The following is a 15,909-nucleotide window of genomic DNA, read 5'->3' as shown; positions in this document are numbered from 1 at the left end:
TACCTGAAATTATAGACAGCTGCTTAGTGAGGGAAGAAATAAAAGTTTAATCTTAGATGAAAAAAAGACCCATACTTTGTAGCTAATGTGCACATCAGAATTTGATTTTATAGATTAATAAGTAGCCTGAAAATTTCAATTTCTCATTATTTTTTATTTGAGAATGATGGATGAACATAAATTAACTCATTGCCTTAAGTAGCATTTTTTAATATCTATATAATTTTGCCTTTAAATTTAGTTCAGCGTTGACGCATTTGCCAATTTTGGATATTTTCCCAAGGGCCAATACCAAAGACTTAGTACTATTACCAGAGTTAAAAGCATAAATTAAAATGAGAAGGTAATCAGAATTTCCCCACATTGTTACAATTATTCTAGACAGACTTTTCCTTCACTTTTTTAGTTCTGAAGTAGGGAAGATTTTTTTTTTAATTAATTTATTTGTTTTCAGTTTTTAACAGTCACTTCCATAAGTCTTAAATTTTCTCCCCCTCCCTCCCTGAGACGGCATGTAATCTTTTATGGGTTCTACACATACATTATTATTAAACACATTTTTGCATTTGTCATGTTGGCATAGAAGAATTAAAATGAATGGGAGAAACCATGAGGAAAAACCAAACCAAAACACAAGATAACACAAGAGAAAATAATTTGCTTTATTCTGTGTTCTGATTCCATAAGTTCTTTCTCTGGATGTGGATGGATTTTGCCTCAAGAGTTCTTTGGGAATATTTTAGGTCCTTGCATTGCTATGAAGTACCAAGTCTATCAGAATCAGTCCTTGTACACTGTGGCTGTTACTGTGTACAATGTTCTCCTGGTTCTGCTCACTTCACTCAGCATCAGTTCATATAAGTCCTTCCAGGCCTCTCTGATGTCCTCCTGTTCATCGTTTGTTTTTATTTATTTATTTGTTTTGAGTTTTCTACAGTCACTTCTATAGGTCTTAGATTTTCCCTTCCCTCCCTCTCCACTCCTTCCCTACTCCTTCCCTGAGATGACATGCAATGCTATATAATTTCTGTACATACATTTTTATTAAGTGCATTTTCGCATTAGTGATGTTGCACAGAGGAATTAAAATGAATGGGGGAAACTATGAGAAAAAACAAACCAAAACAAAACATAATACAAGAGAAAATATTCTGCCTCATTCTGCATTCCAATTCCATAGAGTTTGCTCTCTGGATGTCAGTGGCATTTTGCCTCAAGACTCCTTTGGGAATGAAGTCTTCCTGTTCATCATTTCTTATTGCACAACAGTATTTTGTTACATTCATATATCCCAACTTCCTCAGTTATTCCCCAGCTGATGAGCATCCCCTCGATTTCCAGTTCTTGGTCACCACACAAAAGGAGCTGCTATAAATATTTTTGTATATGTGGGATCTTTTCCCTCTTCTTTCCTCATATCCCTCTTTAGGATACAATCCTAGAAGCGATTTTACCGGGTGACTTAAGATTTTTTTAAAGGCAAAGATAGACTAGGTATAGATAGTTAATTCCTTATGAATTCATTAGGAGGTGCTGTGATTAAATGGTAATTTAGATATCTTTACAGGATAGGACTTACAACCTGATATTCATATTTTCTTTTTCTATATTGACTTATATATCATTAGAGTCTGCTGTTTTCCAAAGCCTAAAAAATCTAAATCAGTTACTTCTCATTTGTGAGACGAGAACATGGGAGAGGGTTAATGTTTTAAAATAACCTGAAGAAGTCTAGACCCTGATATTTAGTGTCATGCCTGAACCTGTTTACAGGTGTTATACTTGGCTACAAGACTATACTTGTTTGCCTATTTTATGGGCAACTTAAAAAAAAAAGATTTATTAGTATTTATGATAAAGTTCTTGGATAATTAGGATAAGTATTTTAAGATTGTTTTGTAGTGCATTTTTTTTTAAATCAGACTGCTAAAAATAGTAATTTACAGTATCACTTTGGTGAGTGTTGTATTTAGGAAACTTCTTAATACTTGACTTACAATTTAGCCAAACATATTACAGGTTCTGCCTTAAGAGGCGCTCCTACCTTGCTGAAACAGACTGAATTGCATTGTATTATACTCAATGAAAGGAACAGTGGTTAGAGAGTAAATTTTATCTTTTGTTGGTTTTTTTCTTACTTTGAATTATCAAGTCAACAACATTTACTAAGTACCTGCTATGGTACGGCCAGGCATGGTGCCTCCAGATGCTGAGGATACCAAGAAAGACAAGAAATAGGAACTGCTCTCAAGGAACTTGTAATCTTATGAGACAGCATACAAACATTTGTCTTTCAGAAAGCTGAGATTTTTGCCAAAGGTTTTTACTTTTAATAATTATGTTGACAAGCATTCTTTTTAAAAGGTACTTTAATTTTGTATTAAGTTTTCAGTGATATCACAAAGTCAGTTCTTGAACATTCAAAGCAGTATGGAAATTTATTGGTACAGATTACCAAAAATTATAAGTAATTAGCAATATATGCAAACTGTATTTTAATTGATAAATAATTTCCTATTTATATTCCCACAGAACTTATGTATATACTTTTGGAGGGGAGGTGTCTGGACTTTTATTTCATAAGTATATAGAACTTTGGGTGAGGAACCCCCAATCAATATACGTCTGCAACAATTTGGACAATTAACTGACTTGCATAGGGTAACAGTCATTGTGTCAGAGTGGGGACTTGAACCTAGTTTTTCCTGTTTCCATAACTGCCTCTATCCATTGTCATGCTTTGTACACATAGACTGGAAATTAGTATTTTTATAAATAATTTTCAAGCTGGAGGTCTTTACCTGGGGCTCATTCATGGACGTTTTAAAAAATATTTTGATGACTATTTCAATATAATTGTTTTTATCGTAATCCTGTATCTTTTATGAATTTGAAAACAATATTCTGAAAAGGGGTCCATAGTTTCACTGGACTGCCAAAAGGGATTCATAACACAAAAAAGGCTAAAAGTCCCTGTTTTAGAAACTCACTAGAGTTACACAATGTAGGAAAATTATGTGAGATTAACAGAACTGTTAGTAGCATTATTTTTTTAAAGAATTAATTATGATAAGGATGGGGATGTGTACACGAACTCTACCATAGTCATATAAAACAAAATGTAGGGTCATTTGTAGTCAGGACAGTTCATGTGAAGTTGGCGAAAGGGACCTGTTCAAGTGAAGAGAGAAGATTCATTTGAAACCTAAGTAAAAGCAATGAAATGATTTTAAATTCGCTTTTAAAATTAGTGAGATTAAAATTTTCAGTTTCCTGAATGGAAGTATCCCCCTTGCACTTGTTTCTTTAGTTGGTCCTTGTCAGGTGTGCTGTAGGCCAGTGGTTCTTAAGCCTAAGCACATTCAAATTAGATTCTTGTTTGTGGTTCTGCTTTGGAAGACAACTATTAATTAGTGCAAGACTTCTCTATTTTTTTCTATTTTTATTAAGAATTATTCTCTAAAAAGAGAGAGACTGGTCCCTGTTGGGATTTACTTATATAATCACTTCTGCCCAAATTCATTATCTTACTGAAAGTCAATAATGTCAGTAACAGACTAAAGAGACCTTAATTGAAACAAACAGGTTTATAATTGACAATAAAAGTATAAGTAAAGATGATGTATATATACACACCTTTCTCAGTAATGTAAGCATACCAAATTGCAAACATCCCTAAAAAGGTTATTTTGCTTCCATATATCCATGTATTACAGACCTATCAGACATAGTGGTTATGGCCCCTTTAAATCCCATTAAAATGTTTATGGAATACTTGTATTACTGTTATCCCTATCTCTAAAGAGAACTTTGTAAAATATTGTTGAGAAGTGCAATCATTTATGTAGAATTGAAGGCTTATTTGCTTTACCCAACTACTTTTCTCCTAGTGAGGTAAAATAAATAAGTAGGAGAGAAGCGTGAGCTCTTGGCTTAGCTAGCTGTGCTCTGTTGGACTCTTGAGTTGGAGACTACCTCAGGAAGCATGGGGCTCATAGCAATGCAGGACTGAAACCGGTCCAAACTCAAGAGGGTACTTTCCTCGGATCTTTTTCAGGCCCCAGGTGTAGCTATCACCTTGAAATGCCTGAGATCAATGAATAAAATTAAAAGAATATCTACTTTTGTTGTTTGGGTCTTTTTTTAAAAGACCATTTCAACTTAGTCCTGTTAATTAGCATTAAGTGATAAGCTTATAAGTGTAAGAATCCTGATTATTGAGTGAATGTGGATTTTTAACTAGTAACATCCATTTTTAAAGTAGATTTGGGGGGCTTTAATTTAACTATATTAATTCTGTGTAGTTTTCCCATTAAGACAAAGGAAATTCAGAACTTATTGTGTATATATTTTTTTTAAAGGTACTGCAACAGTCACTTGCAGGTACTTGGCTTTATTCCGAAAAAAGAGAGGAAGAAAAAGAATGATCCAATAGAGGAGGTGAAGGCCAGGCACCAAATGGATACCATGGCCTTCAGTCTGACGGTGCCCACACTGGCCTTGAAGATGCCCAACGGACTTGATGGAATGTCCTTGTCCCCCCCAGGGGCCAGGCTCCCTCTCCACTACCTGGAGACTGAGCTGGAAGATCCGTTTGCTTTCAATGAGGAAGATGATGACCTGAAGAAAGGGGCAGCCGTGAGGAAGAAGCTGCAGAGTAAGTTGGCCCAGAATCGGCAACGCCAGCGAGAGACCGAGATTCTAAAAGTCCGCCAAGAGCACTTTAGCCCCCCTCCCGCACCTCGGCAGCAGCAGCAGCAGCAGCAGCAGCAGCAGCAGCAGCGCTCTCCTCTGCCACCTGTATCCATGTCCTTAAAGCCTCCAGGGCTGCCGCAGGGTTTAGTCTGCAGGTCCCCTCCGCCTCAGAGCACCAGCCTACCAGTGCAGGGAGCGGCACCCACCACACACACGATAGCACAAGCAAGGCAGGGGTCCCAGAAGAGACCTCTGCCTCTCCTGTCACCCAGCAGGGCTCCTGCTGGGGACCCACCCAGGCCCGATCGGGTTCTCATGAAAGCCACAGCCTTCTCTCCACACTCAGCTCGCATGAGTCGGCTGCAGAGACTGGTGAAGCTGTGCACGCGGAGACAGCAGCTGGACACAGATCTGTTCCCCCATCTGGGTAAGCTGATGATCTTTTCTGGGGATGACAGAAACAGAGTGTGTGTTGTTGTGTGAGGCAAGCTTACCAGGGGAGGTAAAACGTTTTGATAGAGCAGTATATCTCACATCTCCATTTAAAGCCCTTTAGTATTAAGTGTTTGAGGCAGTGATGTGGCCTAGTGAACTAGAGACAAATCTAAGAGTTGGGAACCTGTATGTCTGAGCTTCTGAGCTCTGGAGTTGTTGCGGTTTCATCTTTGTGTATACATTTCTTTATAAAGCAAATTATTCTGTTAGAATATTGTATAGATTAGCTGATTATAAAGGATTACATGACAACTAAATTTTTAAAAATGTATTTTTACGTTCACTTATAATCTCTTCCTCCCATTGCCACCCTCTTCCCATTTGAACTAGAATAACAACAAAATGAAAAATAAGTCATTTCAACATTTATGAAGTCTGGGGCTACAAAAAAAGGCCAAAAAATAATAATAGCTAGCAGTTATATATGTTTTAAGGTTTGAAAAGCACTTTACAAGTATTGTCTTTTGAAACAACCCTAAGAGGTATAGGTACTCCATTATTGCCTTCATTTTACATATGAGGAAACTGAGGAAAGTGGAGGTTAAATGATTTGCTCCATCCACAGCACCACTAGCTGCCTCATAATTGCTATTGACATAGTGCTTTGTGGTTTGCAAGCATTTACAAATATTGCCCCATTCTATCATCATAACCACTCTGGGAGGTAGGGGCTATTATTATCCCCCTTTTACAGATGAAGAAACCGAGAGACAGGGTAAGTGATTTGCAGGACTGCACAGCAATTAAGTTTCAAAGGCTAGATATGAACTCGGAACTTCTGACACCAAAACCTGGGCTCTTACCATCTAATGGGGGAGACAACATACAAAAATAACCATGCAAACAAGGCATGTTCAAAATAAATGGGAGGTCATCAGCAAGGGGAAGGCACTAGTATTAAGCAGAATTGGAAAAGGCTTATTATAGAAAGTAGGATTTTATCTGGTTCTTGAAGGAAGTCAGAAGATGAAGATGGGGGAGAATTCCAGGCGTTGGAGACAGCTGCAAATATTCATCTGCAAGGCAGATTCCTACATTAGCCTACATAAAATATATGTCTGTGCATTTTAAATTCATCCTCTCTGTCAGGAGTGGTGTGTTTTATCATTAAGCTTCTGATTTGTGGTTTGTTATTGCACTGACCAGGGTTCTAAAGTTGTTCAAAAGAGTTTTTTCTTTGTTATCTTTGTATGAGTTGCTTTTTGTAGCTTTGCTCCCTTCCTTCTGCATTAGGTCATAGCGGTCTTCTCACCTTTCTTTGAAATTGTTCATTTCATCATTTATTGTGGCACAGACATTTTTCATTCCATTCATATGGCATAATTTCTTTGTCCATTCTCCAACACACTCTAGTCTCCAAATTTTGGCTAATATGAAAAGCTGGTATGAATATTTTTGAACATATACGTCCTTTTCCTTTTTCTTTGATCTCATTGGGATGTAGGCTTCAAGAGTATTTACAGTTTAATAATTTGGGGGGCATAGTTCCAAATTGCTTTCCAGAATGGCTAAACCAAATCACATTTCTACCAACAGTACACTAGTCTATAAAGGCTAAGTTATTAAAATGGGAAATATATTTGTAGTTTCATAAATAGAAACAGAAATTCAGCAAGTGTATGAACTAAAAATCTAAGGAAAAAGTTAAATAACTTTTTTTGTCATAGGGCTTTGGAAAATTTAATCTTAAAATTTAAACCCATTTAAAATAATCTTTGAGAGAACAACTATCCTTTCACATTCTTTATGATGAACACTGTTTCTGTCAAGGACACCACTATCTTCCTATTATCACAGTTTGATGCCTCCACAACATTTCTTGCGTCTATGGCAGCTGATAATCTTTAACTTTAAAAAAAAATCTCTTTCTCTATTATCATTGAATTTTAAAGGGGAAAAATAACTGACTTAAGCTATGAGAATATAGCACCTCTGAATTAATACAAATATTAAGGAAACAGGAAAAAATTATTTTGTCTTCTTTAACTGAAATCCAAATGTTTAGGGCTCAAATAAATATTTAAAAGTAAGGTTTATTTTTGGGAAAAGGTCTGTGTAATCCATTATCAAATATAATCATCTAAATCATATTTGTTTTGCCAAGAGTAAAAGGAAAACTTGTAGAAGCTGGAATACCAAATCAGGGGACTTTGCCCACCCATAATCTGTTACTGGTTAGCTTCGTTGGTTGCATTAGAGCTAGTGTGAATGAGGCCAAGGTCAAGAAAAGTTTTGATCTTAAGGCGCAGATAGTTTCATGCTAGGACAGCCATTCCTGTGATGGCAGGCAGCATTCCTCATCCTAGGCATTTCATAGGTATGTGGCATCAATTCCCGAGTCACCAGGTGAGTGGGTCTGGATGGCTTAGTTATAAACCCATTTCAATTTTGCTGCTAATGATAGATCTGAGACATCATCATTGCATATGAAGGACAGCATACTACACTTGGGATTTATAGAATGAAATTGTTGCTCTTGTGATCATTTCATTTTTAACCCAACTATCATTTTTGATAAATTAGAATTTTCTGTAATGTGCCTTTTAAGGTGACCTTACATTTTCCAGTAATTTCAAGTGTAGATTTAAAAATTTCTTTATGTTGTGGCAAGGTATTATTAAATCTTAAATCTCAATAAATTTTTCAGTTGATTTTTTTCTTAATTGTTCTTGGCATGTATAAACCCACTTATAATAATCTTTGAGAGAATGACTATCCTTTCACATTTTTTATGATGAACCCAATTTAAGGATAACTACCATATTTCTGCCAAGGGCACCACCATCTTCCAGTTGCCGTTGTTTGGTATCTCCATAACATTTCTTGCTTCTGTCCCCTACGCTCCCTTGGCCTCCCCTACTTTAGGTCTTCATAACATTTTGATAAGATCATTGTGGTAGCCTCTGTTTTCTCCCCTTTTAAAAATCCATCCCACACATAGTTGCCAAATTGATGTTCTTTTTTTAAATTAATTGATTTATTTTTAGTTTTCAACATTTCCATAAGTTTTAGATTTTCTCCACTTCCTGCCCCTCTTGCCTCCCCAAGACAGTGTGCAGTCTGATATAGGCTCTACATATACATTCTTATTAAACATATTTTCACCTTAGTCCTGTTGTAGAGAGAATTAGAATGAATGGGAGGAACCATGGGAGAGAAAAAACAAAACAAAGAGAACAAATAGGATGCTTTGATCTGCATTCAGACTACAGTTTTTTTTCTGGATGTGGATGACGTTTTCTTCTCTTGAGTCTTTTGGAGTTGTTTTAGGTCCCTGCTTTGCTGAGAAGAGCTAAGTCTGTCACAGTCAGTCATTGCACACTGTGGCTGTTACTGTGTGATAATGTTCTCCTGGTTCTGCTCACTTCACTCAACATCAGTTCATATGTCTGTCCAGGTTTTTCTGAAGTCTTCCTGCTCATCATTTCTTACATCACAGTAGTATTCCATTACATTCATATACCTATAACTTGTTCAGACGTTCCCCAGTTGATGGGCATCCCCTTGATTTCCAGTTCTTAGCCACCAAAAACCTGCTACAAATATTTTTGCACATGTCGGTCCTTTTCCCATTTTAGTGATCTCTTTGGGATATAGTCCTAGAAGTGATATTGCTGGGTCAAAGGGTATGCACATTTTCCAGAATGGTTGGAACAGATCACAACTCTACCAACAATGAATGTGTTCCAATTTTCCCACATCTCCAGCATTTATCATTTTCCTGTTTTGTCATGTTAGCCAATCTGATAGATGTTACTGATGTTCTTAAAATACAAGTCTGTCTGACACTTTTCTGCTTCAAAAGTTGCAGTATCCCCAATTGATAAATGGTCAAAGGATATGAACAGGCAGTTTTCAGAGGAAGAAATTAAAACTATCCATATTCATATGAAAAAATGCTCCACATCACTATTGATTAGAGAAATGCAAATCAAAACAGCTCTGAGGTCCCACATCACACCTATCAGATTGGCTAACATGACAAAACAGGAAAATGATAAATGTTGGAGAAGATGTGGGAGAGCTGGAACATTAATTTATTGTTGGTGGAGCTGTGAGCTCATCCAACCATTCTGGACAGCAATTTGGAACTATACCCAAAGGGCTACAAAAATGTGCATACCCTTTGACACAGCAGTATCGCTTCTGGGACTGTATCCCCAAGAGATCATAAAAATGGGGAAGGGTCCCACATGTACAAAAATATTTATAGCAGCTCTCCTTGTGGTGGCCAAAAACTGGAAATCAAGGGGATGTCCATCAACTGGGGAATGGCTGAATAAATTGTGGTATATGAATGTAATGGAGTACTATTGTGCTATAAGAAATGATGAACAGGAAGACTTCAGAGAAGCCTGGAAAGATTTATATGAACTGATGCTGAGTGAAAGGAGCAGAACCAGGAGAGCTTTGTACGCAGCAATAACCACAGTGTACGAGGAGTTTTTCTGGTAGACTTAGTACTTCATTGCAATGCAAGGACTTACATAATTCCCAATAGTCTCTTAAGGCAAATTGCCTTCCATATCCAGAGAAAGAACTACGGAATTCAATCACAGAGTGAAGCAGATCATTTTCTTTTGTATTATGTTTTGGTTTGTTTTATGATTTCTCCATTCATTTTAATTCTTCTATGCAGCATGACTAAGGTGAAAATGTATTTAATAGGAATGTGTGTGTAGAACCTATATAAAATTGTATGCTGTCTCAGGGCTGGAGGGGGGGAGAGAGGGGAAGGAGGGGGAGGGAGGGAAAAAAGATCTAAGTTATATGGGAGTGATTGTAGAACACTGAAAACCAATAAAATAATAATAATAAAAAAGGAAATGATGTGTTGTATTTATTTATGTAGTTGGTTTTTTTTAAAGTAAATTGAATCCTCTTTTCATGTTGTGCTGTGTACATGGAAGTGTTCTCTCTATTTTGTCTTTATATTTAAGCTCAAAATAAATTTAAAAAATAAAACCAAAAAAAAAAATTGCAGTAGTTCCTTACTGCTTCTAGAATCAAATACAAAGTCCTCTTTTGATTCTTCATATGACTAACAATCTGTCTTGCTACACCTATTTCCCATTATTCCTGCTCATGCGCTATATTCTAGTCAAACTGACACGCTTGCTATGCTGATAACAAGATATTCTGACATGATACACATGATAGGCATAATATTTTGTCTTCTACTTCCTTGCCTTTGAAAGGGCTGCCCTCTAGGCCTGGAATGTTCTTCCTCCTAATCTCAGTATTTTGGAATCCCTAACTCTCTTTAACATTTAACTTAATGGCCATCTCCTAAAAGAGGCTTTTCCTGATCTCCCCGCTCCACCCTGACCTCCCAGGTATTGTCAGGGTCTGGTTTAGTTCTTGTGTTCCAGTGCCAACACAGTGCCTGACACTTAGTAGATACTTGTTAATTAAATTTGATGATAGTCCTTTGGCTAAAGTCAATGTCTTCAAGAATAAACATACAAAAAAAAGAAGAATAAACATACAAATATAATACTGATTGCCAAAGCCACTATCTTTCATATCTGCCTGAAAGACTGAGTAATGTATTTCCATGTTGTTAAGGCTGTGACTGACTTTGTGTCAGTAGCTAGTTGGTACGGTGGATTGAGTGCTGGGCCTAGAGTCAAGAAGCCCTGAGTTTAAATTCAGCTATGTGACCTTGGGCAAGCTACTTAACCTCTGTTTGCCTCAGTTTCTTCAACTATAACATGGAGATTATAACAGTACCTACCTCTGAGGGTTGTTGTGAGATATTTCCAATGAAATAATATGTGTAAAGCATTTTATACATTGCATGATACATAATTATTTAAATGCTTATTCCCTTCCCTCAAAAAATAAAAATGATTTTAGAAATTAAGATATTTTAAAAGAAAAAAGTGGATATGCAAAACCCAGTTTTTAAAATATAAAAGAATATTTTGCAGAAATAATATAAATTTATAGTGATCGTAGTGAAATTAGTTTTAAGCAAATTTAGTCTATTTAGTCAGAATAATTAAGCATTCCTTAAAGTAACATTAGGTGTCAGGTATTTTTCTCCATTATTCCCCTTCTCAAAATTTGGATCCTAGAAAATTGAGCTAAAAATTGAGCTAAAAATCTAAGCTAAAGGAATTGATTGAAGTCCAGAAACCGGATCTGTATCTGTATTCTTTAAAATCTTTGGAAGTCTTTTTGAAACCAATTTGAAAGAGCTGTGTTATTATGAATTAGAAAGTGAATAGATGGCCAAATTTGACTATCGGTGGATTTTACCTTGTTTTGTTTACTCTTCTTAAACTAGTTGTATTCAGATTTATAATTTAGTCTTGTTGTAGGGGGTTAAGGTTGTGTGCTATATTTTCAAATTTTTTTTTAAAGATAATTTATCTTTCATTGATGTAGTAGCTCTTTTTATCTTAGAGCATAAGTAAAGGCTCATTAAGCTTAAAAGACTCAGAAGTTAAGAAAGACTTAGCTTGATTAGTAAGTACTCTTGGATTGAAGCTCCGTTAATAACAAAGTAGGCTGGGTAAAAAAAAAATATCACTTTCCGTAAATCCATTGTGGTGGGATTATTCTTAAATAGTTGTACATTACAAAAATAACTCCATGCATAGCTTTAACTGTATTTGAACAGTTGAAGATAAACTGGGTTGCTTCTGACCAGATCAAGAAATTGGCAAAATTTGTCTTTCATCTACATTTTTGCATCCCTATAAGTGGTGACTCTCCTTCACTTCAAGCACTCAGGGTCCTGTCCTCTCACCCATTTTTCCGAATGCTGAGAAAAGACAAGCATGTGTTTATTTATTATAAGTTTCATGAGCACTTGGAGCCCAGCAGACTTCCTTCTTTGCTTTTTCTGAGCACAGATTGTATCTGTCTACCTTTTCTTCAACCCATAGGCCCCCTCTCCCTGAGACTCCCAGATTTTTGTTTCTGTTTTGTGGCACATTTCATATTGTTTTAGTTAGCATTTAATGGTATTTTCATACTGCAGGTTGATGTGCTATGCATTTTGTTCTCCAAAGACTAGCCTGGCCTAGCTAAGTTCTGACAGGCTTATTACCAGTTTGGCCAAACGGTGATGGCTGTTTTGACTATAGCAACTCTTTCAGACTGACTATTGAGTCGTAGAGAGGCTGTGATTGGCCCTGTAAAGGGAATATCTGAACCAGTGAACTACAAATGCTTGAATAACAGACTTTAATAACAAACATTCTTATTGTAAATCTCCTTTTCTTTTATCCTAGAGCATATCCTGTGTCTCCTTGTTTTTCTCCCTGCTGATGATAAATATCTCCCACAAAGAGTAGAAAATATTTTTTCTTATTGGAAGAGATATTACTGTATTTAATGATGTTTTCTTAAATATTGAATGAATATTAATCAGTTATTTTAGTAGTATCTTAGAACTGAACCCAGGCATATTAGGTGGAATTTATTTACATTTTAGTAGTGCTTGCTATTATTGACTTAGACATTTGGGACAGTTTTTATTTCCTAAATTCAAAGATAAATTATTTCTTTGAATTTTTACTTTTCTGTCTCTCTCCTCATTTGCCCCAGGGCTGGACTGGTCTGAAGATAGTGGAGAAGAATTGGAAGAATCAGAGCAAGCCTCACCATACCAGGTTGCATGGTCCATCCGAGAAACCCTCAGATATGAGAGACAAGAGTAAGTCTTTTTCTTCTTAAAAATAAATTAATGATGTGATGCACCAGTTTTTTATATTGGCATTAAATTTCTTTGATCATCACATTGGATTTGATCTTATGGTAGGGGAAACTATAGTAAAATATATATCTCCTAAGAAATTAACTTCATCTGCCAGAAATTACTTCCTGGTAAACTCATTTCTTTATCTCTCCCCTACAACTCAGTTGGAGCAGACATTGGCTTTATAGAATGCTAGTGCTGAAAGAGACTTTATTTTTTAATTTTATTTCCAAATTTATTTATTTGTTTTCAGTTTTTAACAATCACTTCCATAAGTTCCAAATTTTCTCCCCCTCCCACTTACTTCCCTCCCCAAGCTGGCATGCAATCTTATATGGGCTCTACATATACATTCTATTAAACATATTTTCCCATGAGTCATGTTGTATAGAAAAATTAAAATGAATGGGAGAAACTATGGGAAAAACAACAAAACATAACAAAGGAGAAAATAGTCACTTCATTCTGTATTCCAACTCCCAAGTTCTTTCTCTGGATGTGGATGGTATTTTGCATCGTGAGTCCTTTGGAAATGTTTTAGGTCCTTCCATCCAAAAAGACTTCAAAGATGATCAAACCCAACCCCTTCTTTTATGGATGAGAAAATTGAAATCCGGAGGGGCTATACACATGAAAAGCAATTCAGTTGTTTAGTGGAAGAGCAGGAACTTCAGCCTTGGTTTCCAAACTCTCAGTTCAGTATTATTTCCCGTGTGTCATCAATAGTCTCTGTCATTTTTTTTTTCTGTCCCTAGGAAACAGAAAGACCAATATATTTGCATTTTCCTTATCTTTGGCAAGTTTAGACCCATCATTATTTAATTAGTATTTGTTGAGTTACTGTACTTAATATTGTACAAGATCGTTTCAATAGTGTTTTTTTTTTTCAGCCTTACTAAAAAAAATTGAGATGTATTTTGACCTTTCTTTTCTAGTTGTGACTTCCAAGCAGGAGCTTGGAAAGGCAGTGTCCTTTCATTATGTAGGATTGCTACTTTTCTTGCCCCGTAAAATTTTGAGAGACAGTCTTGCTTTTTGTTTAATATTGGAGGGATGCTTTAGTGTCATAGTGGTTGTCTTGGTTGTATACCCTGGAAATATTGGATGCATTTAACTATTGAGCTGTATTGGGACAGGCACCATGATGACTAGAAAAGCCCAGTTCCATTTCTCTGCTTTTTTGGGAAGATGGTGAAGATCACATGTTCTCGTTTGCTGACTTCTGCCTCTCCAAAATGTACATTCCTTGAGGGCATGAGCTATTATTCTTTTAATTATTTTATCCTTAGCACCAAGTATAATGCTTGGCACAGAAAACGTTTGATAAATGCTTGTTGGCTAATTGATTCACACCTATTTGTTCATCCAACAATTATTTCATAAGTACATAAAACACCGTTTTCTTCATAACATTCTGTTTCTTTAAAAAAAAACTTCAAGGATTCTCCACTGGATACAGAACAAATTCAGAGCTCTTGCTTAAAAAAAAAAAAAAGAGCACAAGCCCTTTCTTCCCTCGTTTACCTTTAAAAAAGTATTGCTGTAATTTGTTTTGACATAGTAGTCATTTTCCAACAAAAACCTAAACAAATCTGCCGTCAAAATATGTTCCCTAAAAATAATTTCTCAGTTTTTAAGATATGCCCTTAACTTTGACCATTATATTTGGCTAGAATTTTGTGCCTTTTATTAATATTGTAATCATTCTGTATATTATTATTTGTTCACTTTGCTTTTTCTACTCTGTCATTTCTTACTTGTCTGCTTGAGTGTCTCTGAACCCTTCATATTTAGCATCTGTGATAGTGCAGTAACATTCATTATATTTGTTTGCTTCAGTTTGCTCAGCTCAGTTATTTTAGGAGAGACAACCTTTTATCAGTTCTTTTATAGAAAAATGTTTTATTTGCTATGTCTTTTGTTTTTTACATCACATTTATGTCAGGATATCTCCCCTCCCAAAGAAAAACAATTAAGCACGACTGACCAACAGAACAGATCCATACAGCATAGCCATACCTGCCGACCTCTATGCTGAGACAAGGAAGTTGTGTTTCACCGTCTGTTCTCCTGAGTCAGAACGGGTCTGAGTCTGGCAGCCTTTTAGTGCGATTTTGTTGTTGTTGTCATTATATGGTGCCCTTGGCTCTGCTTTCTTCGTTTTTTATCATTTGATATAGGTCCTCCTATGTTTTTTCAAATTTTTCATTCATTTTTTAATGTAATAATATTATATTCATATATCATGATTTGTTCAGCTCCACCCCAGGATGGTTCTCAGTTTTCTTGATTTTTTAATATTTTGTCCAAATTAATTATCTCCTATCTTTTCTTCCATGTAGCATCATCTTCTATCCTTTTCCTCTTCTCTGGTCAGTCCTTTGTTTTATTTACTCTCCATTCATTAACTGTAAGCTTCCCTAAGGCAATTAGATTTTACTTGGCAATCATCTCCTCTTTCTTTATGGTCTTTCCTTTAATTGAAGCTATATGATAGTCTCAGTTCACCATCACTTTTTTTTTTTTTTTGCTAATTGTCAAGTCTTATTCTTTTTCGACATCTTTTGTTTTCACATCACCTTCATCCACTCCCTCCCCATCAGTGAGCTGTGCTTTGTAAAAAAAGACTTTAAAAGAAAGAAAAAAACGTTCATGACTTTGATACACACTTAACTCTTCTCAGCAATGCAAGGGCTTGAGACAGCTCCAAAATACTCGCAATGGAAAATGCTCTCCACATCCAGAGAAAGAACTTTGGAGTCTGAATGCAGATGGAAGCAGACTATTTGGTCTCCTTTTCTTTTGTTGCTTTGTTTAGTTTCTTCTTCTTCGTGGTTCCTCCTGTTAGTTCTAATTCTCCTTTACATCATGTCAATGTGAAAAATATGTATGAAATGTATGTGTAAACAGAGTATGTATCGGATTGCACACTATTTTGGGGAGGGAGAGGAAAAAGAGGGAGAGAAAATTTGAAACTCAAAATCTTATGGAAGTGAATGTTGAAAACT

The 15,909-nt window shown here is 35.9% G+C and overlaps 1 protein-coding gene across 5 annotated transcripts in view; it reads left to right on the top strand.

Moving 5' to 3' along the window:
* The window catches only part of INO80D (INO80 complex subunit D), a 78,486-nt gene that overhangs the window by 14,236 nt on the left and 48,341 nt on the right, over positions 1 to 15,909 (top strand). For all 5 annotated transcript variants that reach the window (XM_072617360.1, XM_072617357.1, XM_072617359.1 and 2 more), the window contains 2 exons: positions 4,362 to 5,122; positions 12,751 to 12,859. In XM_072617360.1, the coding sequence (XP_072473461.1) occupies positions 4,362 to 5,122; positions 12,751 to 12,859 (870 nt within the window). The remainder of the gene's footprint in view (positions 1 to 4,361; positions 5,123 to 12,750; positions 12,860 to 15,909) is intronic.

This window comes from Notamacropus eugenii, chromosome 6 (genome assembly GCF_028372415.1).
Source record: "Notamacropus eugenii isolate mMacEug1 chromosome 6, mMacEug1.pri_v2, whole genome shotgun sequence".
Taxonomy (NCBI): Eukaryota; Metazoa; Chordata; class Mammalia; order Diprotodontia; family Macropodidae; genus Notamacropus; species Notamacropus eugenii.
Note: the sequence above shows the minus strand (reverse complement) of the source record. Positions and strands in the feature narration are given on the sequence as shown.